This window comes from Drosophila albomicans, chromosome X, assembly GCF_009650485.2.
Source record: "Drosophila albomicans strain 15112-1751.03 chromosome X, ASM965048v2, whole genome shotgun sequence".
NCBI classification, from domain to species: Eukaryota; Metazoa; Arthropoda; class Insecta; order Diptera; family Drosophilidae; genus Drosophila; species Drosophila albomicans.
In genome coordinates, this window is record NC_047627.2 from 12,634,181 (window position 1) to 12,658,886 (window position 24,706).

The following is a 24,706-nucleotide window of genomic DNA, read 5'->3' on the forward strand; positions in this document are numbered from 1 at the left end:
ATTTTAGGGCAACATCAACTAATTAACACATTGTACTTGGTTCGTAATACTTCTAATGCTGCTTTTCTCTGACGTATACGTGATTTTATTTTCATTTGCTTTGGCTAAGAGAGAAAGATATTGAGCGAGAGAATGAAATCAAGGGAAAGAGCTGGAAAAATTTAAATTAGCATTTAGAGAGCAACTTGTTATTTTTATCACCAACCTGCTTTTCTGTCTATTTCACTCTTTCTGCACACTTTTCAGCTGACCGTTCAGCTTGCCTACATTTTGCTTCAAAGATTCTTGAAATTCTCTTCGTTTTAGTTTGCGATTCTCGCAATTATCATAATCGTTAAATCATCACTAAATTTTTAGTGAACAAGTTTTCATGTTCTCTTTTTTCTTCAATTTGTGTTTCTTTTTAGTCGAACAAAATGTCTTAATGGTCATTAAGTGATTGTCAAATGTTCATTTCATCGCTCGTTCTCGTTCGCAATCCTCTTCATCTTTGCCTTCACCTTGACTTCCAGCAACAGCAACAATAACAGCAGCAGCAATTGATCTGTCTCGCTCGCACACTCCTCTTCGAGCATCCCTGTTGACACAAAAAGCATTGTTTGACCGCATGATCGCCTTGTGTTGTGTTGTTATCAGCGCATCGAACATGTTGCGTCCGAGTGTGGAGTGGGCGCAAACAAGTTTGATGCCGATGTGCCAATAATATGCAACAGCTGCTCGCTCGCTAACCATTTGCTATGCTAGTTGTTGTTACTGTTGTTGTTGTCGTTTTCGTAGCAATTGTTGCTGCTGGCGCCGCAGTTGTTGCTGCTGCTGCTGCTGCTGTTGTTGCCAAAGAGTCAGCGGCGGCGGCGGCGGCGGCGATGCTGGCGCTCGTCGCGGTTTGCCCGTTTGCATGGATTTCGCGTTCAACTTTGAGTTCAGTTGAAAACGTGCAACGCAGCCGCACGGACGCAGCGCTTCCCACAGCGATTAGCGATTATCGATAAGCGATAAGCTTCTAAGCATCTTCTTCTTTTTTTTTTTTTTTTTTATTTTGTGTGTGTGTGTTTGTGTGCTGGTGCGTGCAGGACACTTCCCATCGAGAGAGAGAGAGAGGGAACGAGAGGAAGAGAGAGAGAGAAACACACACATCGCTTTGCCCTTCAACCAAATTGTGTTCGCGTTAGAATTCCAAGTAAGCAATCGACAATTAATCGATAAGTACCAAATTGTGATTTCCATGTGTGTGTGTGTGTGTTATGATGAGTGTCTTTGTGTGTGTGATTGTGAAAGCAAATGAAATCAAAGTGAAAAGCCTGACGACATAAAAAAGGCTGATTATTTCCGCTGCCGCTGCACACACAGAGGGACACCAGCAACAACAACAACCACAACAAGCGACCACAGCAACAGCGACAGCAACTGTTGCTGCAACCAACGACTGGACTTGTTGACATTGCACCAAAGCACACAAAACAGTTACGTTAGGAGCACCCTTCACAAGCCCATATGCTCAACGCTGGCCAAATGAAAAGGCACTCAAGTGCAACAGCAACAGCAATAGCAACAATTGCCAACGGCAACATTTTGCAATCGCCCACAACAAAGTTGCAACCGTTAGAGCAAAGGAGAGAGATATGAAGACAGAGAGGCAGACAAGTGGCAAAAAGGAAAAGCAAAAACATTTACTTTGGATAACTAGGCTACAGACAACAACAACAACAGCAGCAGCAGCAGCAACAACCACAGCAGTAACAACCACAGCAACAGCAGCAACTGCAGCTCTGATTGCGCATGCTTGGATTAACAGCAATTCTACGTGCAACAAACTCATCATCAAAGGCGTAAACGCAAAACAAACAAATCATTTTGTGGTTGCTGTTGTGCATTCTATGTGTGTGTGTGTGTGTGTGTGTGTGTGTGTGTGTGTGTGTGTGTGTGTGTGTGTGTGTGTGTGTGTGTGTGTGTGTGCGTGCGGCAATCAAAGCTTTCTAACATGAACTTCACGCGCAACGAGCGGCAAACGACTTAGGACACAAACTTGCAACAGCAACAGCAACATCGACAACGGCAACAACTGCACATTGCATTTGCAATTGCAATTAAATGGGGTGTTGTTGCAAGTAAACAACAGCAACACTATCGATTTGCCGCTACGCATTCAGCCGTTGATTTAATCAACTAAACTATTATTGTTGATTGTTGCTGCTGCTGTGGCTGTTGCTGCTGCTGTCACATTGGCACATTGAACCCGCGTGACACGCCAAGTGCAAGTCGCCAGGCTGAACTGATTGCTGTTTCAATTGCCGCTTGACGCCTGTCAAGGTGACTGACACTAACAACAAACGACGAACCCTCAACCTACAACCTAGCGCCATCAACCAGCAACCAACAACCAGCAACAACAGCAACATCATCATCATCATGCTGGGCATTGACTTTGGCCTTATGGCCAACAAGAGAGCTCAGTTTGTTTACACCAAATTAACGCACAAAATCACTTTAATTGCGCACAACACTTTTGTTGCCATTTGTCGAGTGCTTGTCGATGTCTGTATGTGTGCGTGTGTGTGGGAGTGCACGTTTCTTAATGTGTGTGTGTGTGTGTGCGACATTTAAACTTGACATTTGCTGTGACAGCTAACGCTTTTTGGCCGCCTGGCCTTCAATTACCCAGGGAAGCCCAGGAAGTCAATGGCTAATTGACTTTTAGCCATACACAGAGAGAAACACTCTTTAGCCAGCTAGTTGGGAAAGCAGGCAGAAACAATAGTTGAGCCAACTGGTTTGCCTGCCAACAGCAACAGCAACAGCAGCAGCACCTCCAACAGGCAGGCAGGCCACAGACCATGCCCCAACCCCTGTCACAGCCATGCCCCAATATCCACTCGCCGTCTTTAGCCGCCTCACTAAACTCGTTTGCCGCTGACCCAATTTCAAGCAACTTTTTTGTTGTTATTGTTGTTGCTGCTGCTGGCGTTGCTTTTGTTATTGTTGTTGTTGTTGTTGCTGTTTCTGTCTTATTTTTCGACATAAACATTTTCGTTGTTTTTTTGGCCTCTTATTTTTGGCACAACGACGACAATCACAAGCGCTTGCGAAATTCATATCCGAAAAAGAAATGCGTGCGATTTATGCTCCCAGTTTCAATTTCAGTTGCTGCTGCTGCTGTTGCTGCTGCATGCCACAGACTGTGGCTAAACTGTTGCAGCAACTGCTCACTGTTGCTTCCCACCTGCTTCTAGAGCCTTGCCAGCCTTTGGCCTTTCACTTGTGCCCAGCAGCGAGCGGCAAACAGCAAAAACTCCAGCAACAATTCGCACAGTCAACTTAATGGAATTGTTCGACTTGGCAATACCCTGTTAATAGTTTATTAAATGATTTAATATCATTTCATTGAATTAAAGCATTACTTCGAAGAGAATACTAACATCACAGCACTCAAAAGTAGTACACAAACTTGCCTGATAAAACTTAAACAAGAAAACTGCAATTGAGTGTGCTCGACCATGACCATCACCAGTGTGAGCAAAACAGCAAAACAATATTATTCTTCAAATCTACCGCAAAAATACTAAAAATATACCAAAGGTTATGTTTGGTATGTTGGGTTCTATACCACAGAGTGCAAAATATACCTGATTATCAGATAAAGCAAGGAAAAGGATTGAATGCAATATTTCTAAAAATCAGCTCAAAGCAAAAACAATATTATTCTTCAAATCTACGGCAAAAATACTAAAAATATACCAAAGGTTATGTTTGGTATGTTGGTTAGAGTACAAAATATACCTGATTATCAGATAAAGCAAGGAAAAGGATTGAATGCAATATTTCTCAAAGTCAGCTCAAAGCAAAAACAATATTATTCTTAAAATCTACCGCAAAAATACTGAAAATATACCAAAGATTATGTTTGGTATGTTGGGTTCTATACCATAGAGTGCAAAATATACCTGATTATCAGATAAAGCAAGGAAAGCCTTTGCAATGTAGACATAATTTGGTGTTCATTTAAATATTAAATAAATTAATTTCTCAAAGTCCTAAACATATCTATAAACTATTCAAATAATTTAATAATTTTTTTCAAACTTACTTCTAATATTAACTAGACCAATTTATAAATATCAATACAAACTTTTCAACAGTTTGTCATTTCCATTATCAATATCAATACCAACTTAAATATCGGGATCCCCTCAAGATACGTTTGGCATTTGATTTCATAACTCCTTTCCGCACTCAAAAGCGATACCCTATCCAAAAGATCGGCTCCTCAAAACAGACACAAGAGTGCTTCAAATCACTTTCGATATGGGTTCAATTCAATTTGAGCTTAACAATTTTTATTTGCTTTTGTCTTTTTGAGCTGCTATTTTATTGATCGCTTTGCCGTAGGCTTTACACCAACACGTCATCAGTTGATTATATCAAAAGATTGGCAAAATGAAATTGCATCAGCTAATAAATTAATTATGATCAACGAGGAGATAAACGAACCCGACGAAAACACGAATTTGGCGGCTCGATAACGTATTTCCGTGGCGTGATCTTCAAAGACAATTTCGAGTGCCTTATCTTAAGTAATGCAGAGCTTATCATTACAATAGGCTCTCGTTACAAGTTAACAGGTAGTTTCTCAGGTGTCGTGGAGAGTAATAATGCGTGATTCATGCACGTGGTGCATAAATTTGCCAGCTATTTTCTCACCCACTGTGCCGTAATGCTGCCAAAAAAAAAAAACAAAAGTGGTAAAAACAAAGGCTAAACAAGAGCTGAGCTTAGCTGTAAACTGGACAGGCAAGCGGCACGTTTCAACACCCGCACGATAACAAGCAACAACAGCCAAAAGCGAGCAACCAACAAACGGACAGCAACAACAACCGGCAACGAACGAGCGGCTTTTGGTCCGGGAGTTTAACGGCTGATCGAGTGACAAGGCAAATGAATTATGCTCGCTTGATAAATAAATAGACAAAACATTTCGTATGTAGATTTGTCGATTTACCAATCGAGCGCGCCAATTATATGCCAGCAACAGCAACAGCAACAGCCACAGCCACAACAATAATAAACAATTTGGCTGTTAGTATTACATCAGAGAGCTTGTAGATATTGTAATAAAAAATAAAAACGAATGGGCCGACAATTCGAAAGACAAACAACAATAACAGCCAAAGACGACTCTGCTTTGCCTCCGTTTTGTTGCTGTTATTGTTAATTTGGCTATAACCATTGTTGTTGTTGCTGTTGTTGTTGTTGTAATGCAGTTGAACGGCATTTTGCGTGCCTCACATTCATTATAAGCCGCATCGCGTCATCGCTGGCTTTTCAACACTTAACGATATTGGCCGCAATAGCGTCAAGGTCGCCGCCAAGCGCCAACCGCCAATGGCCCTTTAGCCCACAGTTGATGTGGATGTGTATGGCAAAGGGGGAAGCGAGCGGGGTAGATGCAGAGGGAGTTGAGCTGCTCTTGCAGACGGGGGTTTCACTCTGATGCAACACAATTGTGTGTGTGTTTTCAAAATGCAATCGTATAATCGAATTGAACTGAATATCACAATAATGCTCTGCTCATTGAGGTCGCCAGTGCAACGGTAAAGTAGTAAAACGGCAAACGTTTCGATACTGCAGACAGTATGTATCTCTTGGAGCAAACACTACTTCAAATATTGTGACGGCACGTACACATGAAATAAGTTTCGCTGAAGGGAGTTTTAAGTTTGTAGTAAAAAGTAAATAGTGCGGCATTATACTTAAAATACTCAACAGAAATATACCGAAGAAAAAAAAATTAACCGAAAGCTTTATTTAGTATATCAATATACTATTACATTCAAAACAAAAAGCCATAATTAATCGAAAATTCTTAATATAGGTTTTATTTGGTATATCAATTTATTATTATATTAAAAATATTCCATAATGTACGACTGCATATAATTTATCCTTGAATAACTTCTACAATGTTTATTTTATTTCCATTGCAACCACTTTTAGCATTAACTGTGAAAGGTTTCTTTATTAGCCCATGTTATGTATTTACTTTAACTAGTATATGCCAATTTAAAATGTTATAAATGAGTTTGTTGTAATATATACAATTTCAAACATATAAACATTACATAGCTTTAGTCGATACTCCTTTCTTGCAATCACAAATAACGTAACACTTAAGGGTTTCACTAATATGTAGATCGTACAGATTTAAACCTCGATTGCAATAGTTTGATATTCTAGACTGAATATCCTGACCCTAAAATCATTGTCTTGGTTCTAATGTCAAATGACGATAGTGCTTTCGTTAATCGTTATCAAGGCATGAGAAATTATTGACGAATTCAATCACGTTCCCACCGTCAGTAATTTTGCCTTATCTTTTGGTTATTTTCTAATACAACTCTACTGGCAATTTCTTTTACAATTACATTATTCTATCCCATCGTATATATTCAGTCACAAAACTAATTCTGTATTCTTTGCAGCTAAACGAGTGAGCACACGTTGAAGAGGAGCACAGCCCAGGAAATAAGTCAATGACGCCATGCACAAGAGAAAGAAACGCTAGACAGAGAGCGAGCGAGTGAATGACACCAAGAGAAGAGAAAACAAAGGAGCAACGAGGATAAATATAATAGGAAAATTAATCGCAGATAGCAGGGAAAAATCAATAGCTAAAACACAACAAACAACAGATTTCGAACTGTCTTTGTCGAGTGGGTTAATCAACGAAAGAGTCCATTGAATATGGTGCTCAATCTGCTGTTTATAACGACGGTGATCAAATCAACGTTCGGCGTTGTAACCACCGGACTATGGCTAATCCCATTGATGCTCGCCGCGATCACCTACTATCGCTACGATGCCGTCGATCCGGAATCTAGACCCTTGGACCAGCTAAATCTATTTCCCGAATACGATTTCATTGTGGTGGGCAGCGGATCGGCGGGTGCGGTGGTCGCTAATCGATTGAGCGAGGTGCGCAAATGGAAGGTGCTGCTCATCGAGGCGGGACCGGATGAGAATGAGATCTCGGATGTGCCATCGCTGGCGGCGTACTTGCAGCTCAGCAAACTGGATTGGGCCTACAAGACGGAACCATCGAACAAGGCGTGCCTCGGCATGCAGAACAATCGATGCAATTGGCCACGAGGTCGTGTCCTAGGCGGCTCTTCGGTACTCAATTACATGTTGTATGTACGCGGAAATCGGCATGACTACCAGACGTGGGCATCCCTCGGCAATACCGGCTGGGATTACGATCAGGTGCTGCACTATTTCAAGAAGTCCGAAGACAATCGCAACCCGTATTTGGCCAAGAGTGCATACCATGGACGTGGCGGTCTCCTCACCGTTCAGGAATCACCCTGGCACACGCCACTTGTGGCCGCCTTCGTTGAGGCGGGCACTCAGCTGGGCTACGACAATCGGGACATCAATGGAGCACAGCAGGCGGGCTTTATGATTGCCCAAGGGACCATAAGACGCGGCTCCCGTTGCTCCACGGCCAAGGCGTTCCTGCGACCCATTCGGCAACGTCCCAACTTCCATCTGTCGATGAACTCGCATGTGACGCGCGTCATCATCGAGCCAGGCACGATGCGCGCTCAGGCCGTTGAGTTCGTGAAGCATGGCAAGGTCTATCGCATTTCGGCACGACGGGAGGTGATCTTATCGGCGGGCGCGATCAATACACCGCAGCTGATGATGCTGTCGGGTCTGGGACCGCGAAAGCATCTTGAGAAGCATGGCATCAAGGTGATGCAGGACTTGCCCGTCGGCGAGAATATGCAGGATCACGTGGGCATGGGAGGTCTCACGTTCCTGGTGGACAAACCCGTGGCCATTGTGCAGGATCGCTTCAATCCCACCGCGGTCACCTTTCAGTATGTGCTACGCGAGCGTGGACCGATGACTACGCTGGGTGGCGTCGAGGGACTGGCATTTGTGCACACACCTTACTCGAATCGCAGCATCGACTGGCCGGACATACAATTTCACATGGCGCCCGCATCGATCAATTCCGATAACGGAGCCCGTGTCAAGAAGGTGATGGGTCTGAAGGAGTCGGTGTACCAGGAAGTGTATCATCCGATCGCCAACAAAGACAGCTGGACCATAATGCCGCTGCTGTTGCGTCCACGCTCGAGGGGCACGGTTCGTTTGCGTTCTGCGAATCCCTTCCATTATCCGGTGATCAATGCCAACTACTTTGACGATCCCCTGGATGTAAAGACATTGGTCGAGGGCGCCAAGATTGCGCTGCGCGTCGCCGAGGCGGAAGTGTTTAAACAGTTTGGGTCGCGAGTGTGGCGCAAACCGTTGCCGAACTGCAAGCAGCACAAATTTCTATCCGATGCATATCTGGAGTGTCAGGTGCGCACCATTTCGATGACCATCTATCATCCGTGTGGCACAGCCAAAATGGGACCCTCCTGGGATCCGGAAGCGGTCGTCGATCCCCGTCTGAGGGTATACGGAGTGCGTGGGCTGAGGGTGATCGATGCCAGCATCATGCCAACAATCACCAGTGGCAATACGAATGCGCCTGTCATCATGATTGCCGAGAAGGGTGCCGATCTCATCAAGGAGGATTGGCTTCGGAATCCCGAGTACAAGGTGAAGCGGCGTGATGTCTACAGCGATGCCGAGACAGCAGCCAGCAGCCATAGCATAAGCATTACCAACAGCAGCAACAGCAGCAGCAGCAGAGACTTCGATGGCAGCAGCAACATAACGCTGACAGCAACAGCAGCAACAACAACAACGACAACAACAGCAGCCACAGAAACAGAAACAGTCACAAAGAGTTAGCTAAAGTCCGATGACATTGGCCAGGGGTGCTCAGGGGTCAACTAGCTTTACCATAAACTCCAAACGGACAGACAAACAAAAAAAGACAGAGACAGAGACACAGACACAGAAACAGACCATGAACAAGCCAAGAGAAAGACAGACAGATGGAAAGACGGACAGACGGACCTATATAGACAGTGTTTGCCATTGTTTAATGCTTACTTTTTAAGATAAAGCCACAACAGAGTGTACTGTTTGCTTCGCTACACACAAAACAACACAACACAACACAGAGTCGAATAGCAACTGCAACTACAACAAACACTACAATCACTTTCCCAGACTTACAAGAAATCTCAAGTTATGTAAAATGGCAACAGCATGAAATCGAGTCATAGTTATGTATTGTGTATATCTTCTATACTCTAAGTTAACTAATCGTAGTTATTATTGTTGTTTTATTTTGTTGTGCTCTCCGCTCCACCAACATTACATTAATATTATTATTATTATTATTGCATATTTTATTCTAGTTTTAAGTGTACAATCATCCTTTTTTTGTTCATATTTAATATTGTAGTTTAATTGCAATTTGTATAAACATAATTTTTGACTATTTTGTAAGCATCAAACTATTTATACAATGCATAATCTATTTAATAAATTTAATTAATTCGCGCATAGTAAAACGAAACAGCACCCACTCGCTGAGAAAGAGAGTTTGTTTCCAGCAGCAGCAACTAAAGCGACAATTTATGTCAACGGCCTAAAAGCAGGCAACATAAAATGTGTTTTCTGCCATCAACAGGGCGTTGTCTTAGAGATGACATCAGCCAAGCGAAACTCGAGTGTGTTGATTATACCATATAGTGCAAACGATGAATAAGGTCAACTAAACAAAGAGGTGAGTTGCTATGTGTGGTGGATACACATGCATACATACATATATTTGTATAATGTGCGTCATGACCCAAATTAGGGAAAAGCAAAAGGACTAACTGGATTTGAATTCAGCTGAAATGAATATGAGCTTAACGAACACGTATCAAACAGAATCTGAAGGCGGTGAATTGAATGAAATTGAATTGCGGTCAACTGACACACAAAATTGGTGAATAACTAAAATTGAATTAATAAGTAAATCAAGTCTGAAAAAAACATTTAAAATATTTATATAATACATATTTGCAGTATAAAACAACTATTACAATTAACAAAAAATAAGTTAATAATGAATTCAGACTATAACTAGTAAGAAAGCTACCGTCGAGTATGCCTGACTGTAAGATACTCGCTACCCATTTTGAATAAGAGCGAAGCCGTGCGGTATTTTTCTTAAAATATACCGAATTAATGTACTGCGAACATACTAAAAATATAACAAATGTTATATTGGTATATGTATTTATACATTCATTCAAAATATACCGTATAGTGCAAAATATACCAGATTGCCAGACTGTAATTTCGCAACCAAATTCAGAAATCATACAAATTATTATTGTATGTGCCAGAAATCGTGACGCTAAAATGTGTATAAAACCACTATTATGATTAACTAAAAAAATGTTAATAAGTAATTAAAAATATAAAAAAGATTTGGCATCCAAGTTATATAAATTATTTATACCAAACATATTTGCGACTATCGTGAATATCGAAATTAAAATTCATTATTTGTCATTATTTTATAAAATTGCTTAGCTAATCCCCGTTGTACAGTAATTATTATCGAAAATTATAACGACTGTGGGCAGAGCTTGCATGAGTAAATATAATAGAAGTAATATATCAAGTATACGTGGCATACGCCCATCTCTAGTGGATTGAGTTAAATATCATAGCCTAATATCTAGGCGCAGCCATTAAATGCCAGCTGACATACAAACAAAACACGCAAATGCAAATTAGATTAAATTTCATAAAATTTATGATAACGACAACGTCAAAGACAAGCAGACCGAGAGACAGACAGCTAACAACTGAACTGACATAGCTCGCTCGCTGGCTCGCTCGCTGGTATCGATTCAATAGACAGTTCAAAGCAGTTGACGAAGGGCGCATAGACGCATAAATTCAACTTTGAACTTGGCTAGAAGACAGCGCCAAAGACATGAACAACGCCCAGCCATTTTGGCCATAAATCATCTTAAGAGCTCGCGCGAATGGCCTTCGCCGACAATTTTCACGTCGGAATACGATCGGAAGCCGGAAACTTTTGAAAGCACTTTTAATTGACACAGTGACTAACCGACGACTTTTCAACTGTTCGACGGTCTGACTGACTGACTAATCAAATTGCCAAATTGCATTGAGTACTTTTCCGGGTGAAGAACGGAAACACGTTAACGAATCTCAAAACCACGCACAAACGTGTTAAACGATTAGACCCTGCCCCATAAAATTCCCTACAAGAACAAACACATGATATTAACAAAATCGAAAACAATTTTAATTAACAACCAAAAACTGGCTAAATTTCGGAAAGAAAATATGTTAATTTTACAGCTACACACAGCATTTTTTTTTTTTTTTTTACAAACGCTTAACGGATCGTTGGCCATTGAACTAATCGGTTGAAGGTCGCATCGGTTGCTGATTTGATTTACCTGTTTGCATGTGTGATTTTTTCTCATTTTTCTCATTTTTTTCGATCGAGCTAGACGTAGTGCAAACGGCAGAGCACTTAGCAATAGATGGACAATCAAATGTATCTATTTATAGATGACTTTGTTGATTAACAAATGAATTGCGAATTAAAGTCTCAATATTTTAATGGTCTTCTTGGCTTGTGTTCTCATCACGTATACGCCCCGATACACATTTGAGGTGCAATCGGACGTGACTGCAGAGACTGCTGCTAATTCCACTTGTCACCAAAGAGTGCCCTTCGCTACTCGAAGAAACAAAAGCCACCAAAATTTGGCCATGCAAAATCGAACCAAAAACCAAGATCAACTGGGTCAATGGCTGACGGAAGTGATGCGATCGACAACGATGTCTTCAACTCATCGCTAACTATCTCTCTACCTCTCCCTCTCTCTGTCTTTATGTCTATCTTGTTATTATTATCATTACTATAGTTTGTTATTCTTTGCATGGTCTTCCTTTTTTTTTGTCGTTTTGCGATTGTGTCGTTATGTGCCACTTAGAGGTTAATAAACTTGTTATAGTCTGATATATAATAGTGTTCAATTATCATTTGCATGCGAATCCGTTAGAGACTCACACGCACACACACACACACACATACAGTCCACCCAGTTGACCCAGACCTAGTGAACTTGATCTTTGGCTTACCAAGCAAGCAGCTAAAAACCAGCTTCATAATACCATAAATAAATACTCTCAAGAATTTCATGGCTAAGAAGTTTGAACCGACAAAGTTTGATCGTCACGATTGCTCACCTGTAAAGAAAAAAAAAACAGAGAGAGAGAAGAAAAGAGGAAGATTAATAATAATGAAGCAAAGATCTTTGAAAATTACAACATCACAACATTCAAATTAATATTAATGATTCTCAGTATCTCCGACTCTGATTGCCCCCACAAGCGGAAATGTTTCCACGTTTTATTATATACATTTTTTCGTGTTTTTCGTTTTTCGTGACTCTTACAGAACTTTAAGTGACCGGTTCTCCCCTGATGGAGTTAGCTAATGATGACCTTGTAACTGGTCTTACAGCCTCATTCACAATGTGTTCTTAATTCTGTGTCTATTATATATTTTCCGCACTCGAAATGTGTGCTACAACCTTGACTTACATCAGGCAACAAACAGGCATCAGACACCTACATACATAGATCCATGTAAGTCACAATAATTAAATTGTTTTCAACAATTTGAACAGAGAGAACTGTTAGGGCATTACAAATCGATCGATCGAGCAAACGTCCAATCATCTTTGGACTTATCGATTGTCCAACTCAGATGACTCAGCTGTTTTGGTTCATCGCACAGGTTGAATAACATTTCGATTACGATTTCAATTCCGATACGCCTATAATACGCATAATTGCTGCTATGCCAACAATGTTAAGATCACAACACTCGGCGCTTTGTCAATCATTCAATTGAATTATTTTTGGTAGCACTTTTGTTTGCTCAGCTCTAAAGCACTTTAAAGTGTGCAATTATTTGATGTCTTTGATCCAAGAGAGTGAACTCTACTGCACCGCATTATAATTGCTGGAAGTGGAAGTGATGTCAACAAATAATGATCACCGAATAAATATTGATTTCTCGATTCATAATTATGCTTGTACAACGTATCAAAACGATCGCAGAGTTCAAGTATTTCAAATGCTAGAATTCAGGAAGCAAGTTCAACAAAAGACATGACTTGAATTCAAAAGATTGCGTTGAATGATGAGTGAATCAATGAACACATAAATCAAAATAATTGCAAGAGCTTGCTGATCGATCAATTAATGAAACACAAAATAATTGTAAGGGAAAACCCAAAATAGGAATTTCAAATCATTGGAAATTGTCTCCTTAATGTGTTGTTTATTGATACAGAATAAATCTAGTGGCGACATTTAAATGAAGAGGAATCTTCATACTCAAAACTAAAACTGGAATGCAAAACATGTTATTTATTTGTTCTAGGGTGTGGCAGAGAGGAGGAAATATAATTGAAACGATAGGGGTGGAGTGTGGGCAGACGGGGAGATAATAAGATATTGTTATTGCCAGTTGGGTTTGGTTCAGTTTCAACAATAGTCGCACGGAAATGCCAGCGAAATACGCAAAGCAATCAAATGGTGGCATCTTCGTTCAATGCAGCAGCAGCAGCATCCGATGTTGCATCATCCTCATGGCGTGCGTCCAAAAAGCTGATGCCACGCGGACGTTGGCCAGGATTATCCCAGCAATGCTTGTACCATGCCGTCTGCTGGCGACTCAATCCAAAGCCAGCAGCCACCCGAGCACTGCAGTACAACAGGCAGCGTGTGAGGACGCGCAGGAAGCGACCCCAGCGATTGTCATCCAGGTCATCGTCCAACTGCTGCTCAACTCGAAAGACATATGGCTGCTGCTGCTGCTGCTGTTCATTTGGTTTGGCAGGCGCCACTTCGGCTATTGGCACTGCCTCAACAGTTGCCGCCTCCGATGGATTTGTGTGCAACGCCAACTTCACTTGCTGCGTAGCCAAACTTGTGCTTGCCACATCTTTTGCCTCATCGCTGCATTCAGCCTGCAACTGCGACTGCGATTGGTTGCTGCTGCTGGACATGTTGCTCCGATCAAATTTATCACTATTTTTTGGGATTTTGAGAACGACAAGCTGACTAGAACAGCTGTCAATATGACTGAGAAGAGTGTTGTTCCCATAGCCAGCTGCCATTTCAAAATTAACTCTAAATCCAACAAACTTTTAACTAGCTACTCAAGTTGTGTTAAAAATGGGTAATCGACGCATGATTTCGGTAAAATAATTCAAAAATTACAAGTATGAAATCAACAATTTTCAGAAAAAACAACGCAGTGCGGAATTTTTGTTAAAATGTACGAAATTATTATGTCGAAATATATATTTGGTATAAAAATATACCTATAAATTCAATAAATACCAAACTGATGTATTGAAAAAATAATATTATATACCAAAATTTATATTTAATATATCAATATACTTCTATATTCCGCATATAACAAATGAATATACAGAGAAAATACTGAAATATATTGAAATTGATATTTGGCTTATCGATAAATTTCGTCATTCAACATGTACATACAAAAATAATATATAAAAAAATAATGAATTTTCTTTTACATCAAAAAATGAATTATACGAAAATATATATTTGATATATATTTCTACATACAAGATATACTATATAAACCATATTGCCAACCAAAGTAGCAGTCGTATTTTGTTATATAAAATTATTATAACTTCTAACGTTTTTATCTCATTGCAACCAAATTTTTGACATTATAAAGGTTATAGGTTTTATTGTAAGTACCAAAATCTCCTATAGTTTCTGCGATATAGGCGTTCATTTGGAAATATATATCAATATACTTGTACATACAAAATATACCTAATTAACATACTGAAAATTATTGAAATATTCCAAAATGTATAGTTTTTATTCACATACTTTTACATTCCTTCTGCCAGTGTAATGTAAATTCAGTTGACACTAATTTATAACACCCTTCTACCCTATAGGTAACGGGTATAAAAACAATAGAGACAGAGCTGAATTATTATTCAGATTACCGTTCCAACAAACGCCATAAATTGTAAGTATCTCGCTAACAATCTTATATTTATGTATTGCACTGCATAATTAAGCCATATCAGTTAGGTAGTGTATATAAATTGAAGTATCTTTTAGCAAATTGAATTCAATTGATGCACTTCACTCAATCCCCATATAAGATTGAAATTTAGAAACCGAATCAGTTGCAAAGTGCTTTGATTACACATACTCAATTCGGAAATCGGAAACGAGCGGAGACCTTGATTTGCCATTACACAAATATTTATGCATATACATAAGTGTAGTATCTCAGAATAATATTATAAAAGCTGCCGTTCGTTACGTTATTCTAAAGCTAGTCTGTTGGCTCTTTTCCCAAGAACTTTAAACGTTCTCTCTCGACAGAGCTGGGTTTAAATTTTTGGTTTTATTTTAATTTTGGTTTCTTTTTTTCTATATTGGTTGCTTCGTCTGTATGTGAGCGCTGTGTCTGACGACCTTGCGGGCTTTTTTTTATTGGAGATTTGCTTTGGCTCGTTACTGCGGCAAAAGCAAAAAAAAAAGCAAATTTTCATGTTTGGATGTTAGCTTTGCTTTTTTGGTTTTTATTATCTTATGGATTTTGTTGTTTAGTCATTCTCTCTTAAGTCAACGGATTCTGCTTATTCTTGTCGCCGCCGTATTTGCAAAATTAATATGGATATTTACGACCAGCCACAATATCGATACAACGCCATGCCAATGTGTTGTGATCTGATGGTTGAGCTGAATTGTAGCAAAAGTCGATTGAATACTTTAAACAAAGCAAATTGTAAACACTCTCAAGTTCGCTGTGATTTAATTTGCCGAATTGATGGCAATTTATAAAACAAACACATTCTATTAGATTGCATTTTGTATTAATCAACTATTGAATGTGCTTCAGCAATGAAACTAAATCTACACAGAGAAAAAACAAATCTAGATTGAAAATTTTTGTTTTAATTTTTTTTCGATCTTAAAAAAAAACTATTTTGAAATAAGGATTTTAGGTTGCAAAAATATGGATTTAAGAACAACCCTTCTTTTTTTAGTTTTGACTCAACAATCTTGATTGAAGATTTTATTTTAGCACGTTTTTTTCTGTCTGTGTATATATACTCTCAATATAAATTGAGAACAACAACTTTGTCAGGTCGCTCTCAAGTGCAGCAGGAGAACTGCTCAAAGTCTACTGGTTCTGTTCTACTTTTTATGAAGATTATCTGGGATTGTGCCAAGCCCCCTTTAATGCATTCCATACGCGTCTTGTTGTTAATACCCTATGCGAGGACAAAGAAGGTTAAGAGCAGCACAATCAGCGATATGTCAACTAAAAGTGCCACTAAAATGGATGAAAAATAGCATAAGACCCTGACTATGACTATGAAATACCCTGTAGTTATTGTCTACAATAAGTTTGATGACTTCGTAATCTTGCCTAGCAAACCCGTTTTCCTCAGCTCAAGTGCATGGTATCAAAAATTAAACATATATAGTATGTAAATTTGAGCTCATAAAACGGGTCGAGCCCAAAAGTGACCAATCAAGAATTGTGTGTTCTCGATTGCCTAAAGAACACTTTAGATTCGCGTAGGCTCGCGCGGGAGGTGAGGTGTAGATGATGTCAAAAGTTATTGAGTTGGGCGATTGGAAGTCAAAAATATCAACTAGTCATCGTTATCGAGCAATTGAAAACAACAATCAGTTGCAATAACATGTGCTAATTTCTTGATGACCAAAAACTCGTGAGTTCTATCACGAAAGAGATGTTCCTTTGACCGAGCAAATGCCACGAGAATGCTACGAAATAAGGCCTCCAAAACACAGCCCCGAAAAAGGCTCGAAAAGTGTGAGCCAAGTGCGAGTTGCCAGTTTTGCACTGCGGAAAACTCGGTCAAAGACAACAGCTAGCTAAATTCTTCAAGAATTAACAACAGCAACAACAGCACAAATACGTCTATCAAAACGTACCCAAAAAAAAAAAAAAAACTAGTCAAAACATAAAAAATATCGAAAATACTTTAATTGCCGTTAGACGACGACGACGACGACGACAACGAGGCGAAGCTTAGAGCTTGCGGCGCGCCACACGTTGCAAGTTGTTGCGAAATCGCGCTGCCTTGACTCGAATGGCTTCGCTTGAATGTCATCGGTTCTGGCCGCGACTTGGTCATCTATGAAGTGGCTCTGTCAAGAGCTTAACAAGGTTCTCTATGCCAAAACAAGAACCACCAAATTAACCACAAGAGTTTTCCACGAACTGGGGCAAATCCCTCAAAACTCTGATGACCTCCTCTACCTTCCGCATGCAATTGAATGGTTTACTCTACCATCGAATGAGAATAGTTAAAGTTTATACTATTCTCATTCATTCATCAAGAGATGCTAAGATGTTAAGTTGATCTCAAATTCTGCACTAACTTCTTCACAAATGAGCAAAGCTGAGTCACACAGTCGAAACTCTAGATTTGTATTTTCATTTGCAAGTCATGCTTATTTTCTGTTTATTTCATAATCATTGATGGTAAACAACAAAAATAAATTTCGTAAATTTATGCTAGAAGTATGCTCAAAGTATTCTCAGATTTATAAAGCGAATGCATAAATACATGTTTTTAGTTTTGGAAATTTACCAGCCAACACTTTCGTTAACTGAGCACCTTTTGAGGCTGCCAACAACACAGCCCACAGGTTGCTGCCAATGCAACTAAAAAGATATTTTAAAACATTAAAGTTGAAGAACCTCTGTGTATGTTTAGTATGTCAGGCAGGCGGCTACGGTTGAGTGACTCGCTGAGTTTTCAGTTGAGTTAAGAGTTGAGTTGCCGCCCAAATTCTTAGTACGATGACGATTACAGTTGTCGACGCTTGCTGTGGCTTTTGTAATTCCCATGCGAACGGAAATGATTATAAAATTTACAAACAATCTAACACACAAAACTGAGGACCTTCAACGCCCTTTCGTAAGACGACACACGATAAAACTGATGCGCAAAGCCATCACACAATCAACTCAGCTCAGCTCAGCAACTTTATATGAATGTGATCCATTAAAACCAAGAATTTTTAATGGCATTCTTGTTATAACATACTTTGTATAGATCAATTAAATCTACTATAACAACTTTTCTAAGCAATGTTCTAAATTATTAAAAGAAAGTTTGTATGATTGTGATCAATTCATTTGAATATGTTAATACTTAATGTTGCGTACTGGCTTGAATAAGTTGCATTGATCTAATCGCGCAGTCAATATTTTATTTAACAACGAGCAACACATAAAAGCAATTTAAGTATTTTCTTTGCAATTATGCAGTTATCTTGCGCTATAAAATATAATTACAATATTACCATTAAATAACAATGGTTCTCAGCACTTTGGCTTTAAGTAAAGACATTAAAATTAGAAATAAAAAATGTGCCTATTTGCTTATGGCTTTTGAATCTCATCAAATTGTTATCAGATTATTTGTTTGGGTTGAAAATGTGATATAAATAGTTAGGCTAAACTCTACAGATATGGAAATTACTATGGACTGCTTTGTCCGAAACATTGTTTAACACGATCAATGGACAATAATCATTAACCTATGCATTGAATTTACACTTCAAGCAATTTCAATTTAATCCATTAATTATAGTTCCCGTTTAGTAATGACAGTACTTTCGCAACGATTACTACGATTGTTTGTTGGTCAGTGAGTTATTATTATTACCGTATATTATTCTCTTATTTTTGTATACCCGGTAGCAATAGCGTAGAACTTGGAATATTGTATGTATTTCTACATTTTTGAAATTCTAAATCTATTATATGCTCAAATAAATGCATTTTTTAGAAAATCACTTATCAATTAACATAGATTGTCTTTCTGTATAACTAATGATCCTTTTACATGTATTGAATCGAGTATCGGGTATCGCAGAGTCAAGTGCATTCGAGCATTGCTTCCCCACCTGTTTTGCAATAAAGATGTAAGGTCGGGTAGCCCGGCTATTCAGTTGAGCTACGTTGCCAGAGCTGTCTGGCTGACTCTATGGGAATGTCAATAACATCGCGATTAGTATTCCTCACTGCGTTGACGCATTGCTGCCTCATCGACACGGCTGTGGCACAGAGTCTCAACGGGAATGTGCTGGGCGATATAATCGAGTTTCTGCGACGTGGTCAACACCAAATGGATCTGGAGTCGCTCGATGAACGCAATCAGCTGCTGCCTGAATACGATTTCATTGTCGTCGGCGCCGGCACCGCTGGCTGTGCTCTGGCTGCCCGTCTATCCGAGAATCCCAATTGGAAGGTGCTGCTACTCGAGGCTGGCGACAGCGAAAGCTACGTTATGGATATCCCGATAGCAGCACACTTGTTGCAACTGGGCGAAATGAATTGGAAGTATCGCACAGAGCCCTCGTCCAGCTATTGCCTGGCCATGAAAGACAATCGCTGCAACTGGCCGCGTGGCAAGGTCATGGGTGGCAGCTCGGTGCTCAACTACATGATGTACACCCGAGGTAATCGCCTCGACTACGATCGCTGGGCTGCGCTCGGCAATCCCGGCTGGAGCTACGAGGAGCTGTTGCCGTACTTTCGCAAATACGAAGGCTCTCTTGTCCCCGATGCCGACACCGGACACTCACATCCCGGTGTCCGGGGACCGGTGAAGATCTCATATAACACAGATCCGACTCGCGTTGCCGATGCGTTTGTCCGAGCATCCGAGCAGGCGGGTTTGCCACGTGGCGACTACAACGGTGAGTCCCAACTGCGTGTCTCCTATCTGCAGGCGAATATAGCGAACGATACACGCTGGAGCTCCAATCGCGCCTATCTCTATCCCATCAAGGGCAAACGCACCAATCTGCACATCAAAAAGAAATCACTAGTCACCCGAGTGCTCATCGATCCACAGAGCAGGAACGCCTACGGCGTAATGCTGCTGGCCAATGGACGCATGCAGAAGGTGCTGGCCAGAAAGGAAGTCATCGTCTCGGCGGGCGCCATTAATACACCGCAATTGCTGATGTTGTCGGGCGTGGGACCTGCCAAGCATCTACGCAAGATGGGCATCAAACCTCTGGCAGATCTGGCGGTGGGCTACAATCTGCAGGATCATACGGCGCCAGCTGTGACATTCACAACGAACACAACAACGCTGGCGCTGAACGATTTGCTCAACACCGATGCCATAGGCAATTTCCTTCGGGGACGAGGTCCCATCTTGATACCTGGTGGCGTAGAGGCAATTTCGTTTTATGCCTTGGACAAGGCAGAGCGTCAGCGGGGATGGCCCGACATGGAGATATTTGCCTGTATCAACAGTTTGCAATTAAATCCGGCGCTGCCCTTGGCCTTCGGCCTCAAGCCAAGCATCTATGAGACCATGTTTGGGGAGCTGGAGCGCCGCAATGGCAACGCATTCATGGTGTTCCCCATGATACTGCGTGCGAGGAGTCGCGGACGCATCAAGCTGCAGAGTCGCAATCCCCAACAGCATCCCCTGATCTATCCCAATTACTTTCACGATCCCTACGATCTCAATATCACAATTCGAGGCCTCAAGCAGTGCAACCACCTCAGCGAGATGCCCGCTTTTCGAGCCATCAACGCACGGTTGTTGGACAAACAGCCCCCAGCGTGTCGTCGACACAAGTGGCTCAGCGATAAGTTTTGGGAGTGTTATGCCCGACACTTTACTCTAACCATCTATCACTATTCGGGCACTGCTAAAATGGGACCACGCTCTGATCCCAGTGCTGTGGTGGATGCTCGATTGCGTGTCCATGGCATTGGCCAGCTGCGTGTGGTGGATGCCAGCATTATGCCCTATTTGATTGCTGGCCATCCCAATGGACCGGTATATTTGATAGCCGAGAAGGCGGCCGATATGATCAAACAAGACCACAACTACAACAGCTGAGCGAACAGTGAATAAAGTAACCACAAGAACGTGAACTTCAACTTCAATTTCGATTTCAATACCCAAGATTGATATCAAGTGATCTTGTCTCAACTCTGTTGTTTTTATATTATCCCTCCCTTTTTGTTGTGGGTTGACATATTGTTGCTAATAAAAATGAATTGTGCGCGTGTTTCGACTGATCGATTGATCGATGGATGATGATCGTTAAGTGATCGACGTTGGACTGTGGACCTCTAGCCCTTTAACTAAAAAGGGGGGCCTGCAAGCTGCATTGCTTCCGCAATTTGGTCAGTGCTCGAGTTGCGATCGTGTGAACGATCAGAGAGCAGCTCAAGTCAATGTCAGAGACACAACGAACCAACTTGGCTGGCTTTCAATTTTTATGTGAACGTGTCCATAGTCAGGCCCAGCTGCCGTTTGACTGTTGCTAAAGTTGTTTTCTTGCGCTGAAGATTCTTGCCAGCTAGATCGTTAACACAGCAACAGCAACATTAAACGACGATCGTCGTCGATCGTTTGGCTATACGAACAGCATACGGCCCGACCAAAAAAGATTCGCAAAAGTATTCGGCAAAACGCCGACTTACCGTACGGCGGATCGGCGCTTATATTTAATATTAAATTGAACTTGGCTAGAGCGATTGTCAGCATTACTAGTTACGAGTCCGATTGGGCAACACCACGAGAACAACGACAACGACAACAGCAATATAAGACAACAACAATCCAACGGCTCGGGCCACGCATTCGCGATCCCCATTCGATCTATCTATCGCGTGTGTTTTTCGGTTTTTTTCTTATTTTTTTTTTTTTTTTGTTTGCTTGTTCTTTTTTTGTTATTCGTAAAGTGTTAAAAAGTGCCGACTAGCATGACTAGCAAATGGAATCTGTGTCTGTTGATTGCCGGCTGCTTGGCTCTGGTCGCCGGCCAGGAGAGCAACGTGCTACTTGAGACTATCAATTTTCTGCGACGCGGTCAAACGGAAGTCGATCTGGAGAACTATGACAACACCAGGCAAATGGAGAGTGAATACGATTTCATTGTCGTTGGCGCCGGCACCGCTGGCTGCGCCTTAGCCGCCCGTCTCTCCGAGAACCCCAACTGGAAGGTGCTGCTACTCGAGGCCGGCGGACCCGAGCGTCTCATTATGGACGTGCCAATTGTGGCGCATTTTCTGCAGCTGGGCGAAATGAATTGGAAATACCGCACTCAACCCTCGGATCATGCCTGCCTGGCGATGAACAACAATCGTTGCAACTGGCCGCGTGGCAAGGTCATGGGTGGCAGCTCGGTGCTCAACTACATGATGTACACCCGAGGCAATCGTCGCGACTACGATCGCTGGGCCGAGCTGGGCAATCCCGGCTGGAGCTGGAAGGAGGTGCTGCCGTACTTTAAGAAATACGAAGGCAGCACTGTCCCCGATGCCGAGGAGGATATGGTCGGTCGCGATGGTCCCGTCAAAATTGGCTACATCAACTGGCGCTCAAAGATCGCCGAAGCTTTCATCGATGCCGCTCAACAGGACGGTCTCAAGTATCGCGATTACAATGGACGTATTCAAAACGGCGTCGCCTTTCTGCACACAACCACCCACAATTCGACACGCTGGAGCTCCAACCGCGCCTATCTCTATCCCATCAAGGGCAAACGCACCAATCTGCACGTGAAGAAGAATGCGCTCGTCACCCGTGTACTTATCGATCCCCAGACCAAGACTGCCTACGGTATCATGGTGCAGGCCGATGGACGCATGCAGAAGGTGCTGGCCAGAAAGGAAGTCATTGTCTCGGCGGGCGCCATCAATACACCCCAATTGCTGATGTTGTCGGGCGTGGGACCTGCCAAGCATCTACGTGAGGTGGGCATCAAGCCAATTGTGGATCTGGCGGTGGGCTACAATCTGCAGGATCATACGGCGCCAGCTGTGACTTTCACCACGAATTCAACATCACTGAAGTTCGAGGACTTTGCCGATCCCACGTGGCTGACGCGCTTCAATCGCAGAGAGGGACCTTACGGTTCACCTGGCGGCTGTGAGGCGATTGCATTCTGGGATCTGGATCATGAGCGCGATGCCGATGGCTGGCCGGACATTGAGCTGTTTTTGGTGGGTGGATCCATGTCCTCCAATCCGGCAATTTCTCGTGCCTTTGGTCTCAAGAAATCCATCTATGATTCGGTGTTTGCTGAGATCGAAGACAAGTCACTGGACGCCTTCATGATCTTCCCTATGATTTTGCGCCCCAAGAGCCGTGGTCGCATTATGCTGAAGAGCACGGATCCCTTCAAGTATCCCCTGATATATGCCAACTACTTTTCGCATCCCTATGACGTGGATATCTCGGTGCGTGGCCTTCTCAAGGCCATCAGTCTGATGGAGCAGCGCGGCATGAAAGCCATCAATGGCAAACTCTGGGAGCGCAAGATTCCCACCTGCAAGCAGCATCCATACAAGAGCTGGGCCTACTGGGCCTGCTACGTCCGTCACTTTACCTTCACCATTTACCACTACTCGGGCACTGCGAAAATGGGACCCAAATCGGATCGTGCCGCTGTCGTCGATGCTCGTCTACGTGTCCATGGTATTCGGAATCTGCGTGTGGCCGATGCCAGCATAATGCCCGAGATTATGTCCGGTCATCCCAATGGACCCGTCTTCATGATAGCCGAGAAGGCTGCCGATATGATCAAACAGGACCATGGCTTTATCAACTGAAGATCGACAAGTCCCCCATTTTGGGTTAGATTTCACATCAGGTCTTTTGAGTTCCGCTTAGCTGTTTCATTCTATTCCATCTCAGTGAACGGGGCTGTGTTTTTATAATCTTGCCAACAGCATTCAAAACTATCCACGCTTTTGTATAATAATCTAATGAACTGATTCTAATTTAAGCATAGCTCTTAAGTATTAAATAAAATATGAATTATTTAGATAACAAAGAAGCATTTATTTAAAAGCATTTTATTTAAAATGAATGCAAAACAGAAACGACAGAAAAAACCCGAAATATAACAAGTTAAGATTGTGTGATAACAATTCAGGTATTGCAGCTATACGACCAACACAAACAGCAGCAATTACAGTTCAAGTTAATGTCGGGAAGAGTTAAGTTAATAGGGGAGAGAGAGTTCACTTTAAAATCTCAACATTTAAATTCGAGAATTACTCGAACCTTAATGTCAATGTTAACTATTGCTAGGCAGACGTGAAATGTGCGACATTTATTTAACGCTTGATCTATGATCTAATATATCACATTGAATTTTTGATTGCAGCTTAACTCGGTTCCCAGTGCAACCGCATTTTAAATGAAATTATCTCAGGGTTTTCGGTTTTTTTTTTGTAGTGAAATTAAAAGTAGACTTAACATTGTCAATCAATACATAATATCAGCTCATATCGTATATCATACTTCACTCTTTTTGTACAATCCAGAATGCAGTTAAGCCGCTCAACAAACAACCGGCTTTGACATTGACATTGAATTCCATTTCATTTGATTTGATTTCGCGCCGTCTTTTTTTTTCTTACTCTTGTATCTGTTTTCATTTTTAGTAACGCGGTTTCTGTACACGTATTCGTATGTGTCTGTATTTGTAACTTAAGCTTTTGTCATTTGTTCTCATTGTTTTTTTTTTATGTCTCGTCTCTTCTCGCCTAGTTTGATTTCAGCTTTTTTTTAGCCTTTTTTTATTGTTGCCAATTTTCATGCTAATCAACTGGCAACTGACAACTGACAACGGACAATAACAAAAT

The 24,706-nt window shown here is 41.5% G+C and overlaps 4 protein-coding genes across 6 annotated transcripts in view; 3 read left to right on the forward strand and 1 right to left on the reverse strand.

Moving 5' to 3' along the window:
- LOC117578054 (flotillin-2) overlaps positions 1-24,706 on the reverse strand; it is a 128,620-nt gene that overhangs the window by 91,324 nt on the left and 12,590 nt on the right. The gene's annotated exons all lie outside the window — the stretch shown is intronic.
- On the forward strand, positions 1,072-9,317 carry LOC117577991 (glucose dehydrogenase [FAD, quinone]). The gene is made up of 2 exons (XM_034263091.2): positions 1,072-1,177; positions 6,474-9,317. Exon 2 carries the CDS (start codon positions 6,736-6,738, stop codon positions 8,800-8,802), a length of 2,067 nt encoding a protein of 688 aa, XP_034118982.2. The 5' UTR covers positions 1,072-1,177; positions 6,474-6,735; the 3' UTR covers positions 8,803-9,317.
- LOC117578011 (glucose dehydrogenase [FAD, quinone]-like) lies at positions 19,015-21,137 on the forward strand. Its single transcript, XM_034263114.2, has one exon. The coding sequence runs from the start codon at positions 19,062-19,064 to the stop codon at positions 20,940-20,942; it is 1,881 nt and encodes a 626-aa protein (XP_034119005.1). The 5' UTR covers positions 19,015-19,061; the 3' UTR covers positions 20,943-21,137.
- Positions 21,588-23,869, forward strand: LOC117578037 (glucose dehydrogenase [FAD, quinone]). Its single transcript, XM_034263158.2, has one exon. It carries the CDS (start codon positions 21,815-21,817, stop codon positions 23,663-23,665), a length of 1,851 nt encoding a protein of 616 aa, XP_034119049.1. The 5' UTR covers positions 21,588-21,814; the 3' UTR covers positions 23,666-23,869.

Excerpts from the sequence above, each read along its gene's own strand:
- LOC117578037 (XM_034263158.2), top strand. The coding sequence starts at position 21,815 with ATGACTAGCAAATGGAATCTGTGTCTGTTGATTGCCGGCTGCTTGGCT.
- LOC117578011 (XM_034263114.2), top strand. The coding sequence starts at position 19,062 with ATGGGAATGTCAATAACATCGCGATTAGTATTCCTCACTGCGTTGACG.
- LOC117577991 (XM_034263091.2), top strand. The coding sequence starts at position 6,736 with ATGGTGCTCAATCTGCTGTTTATAACGACGGTGATCAAATCAACGTTC.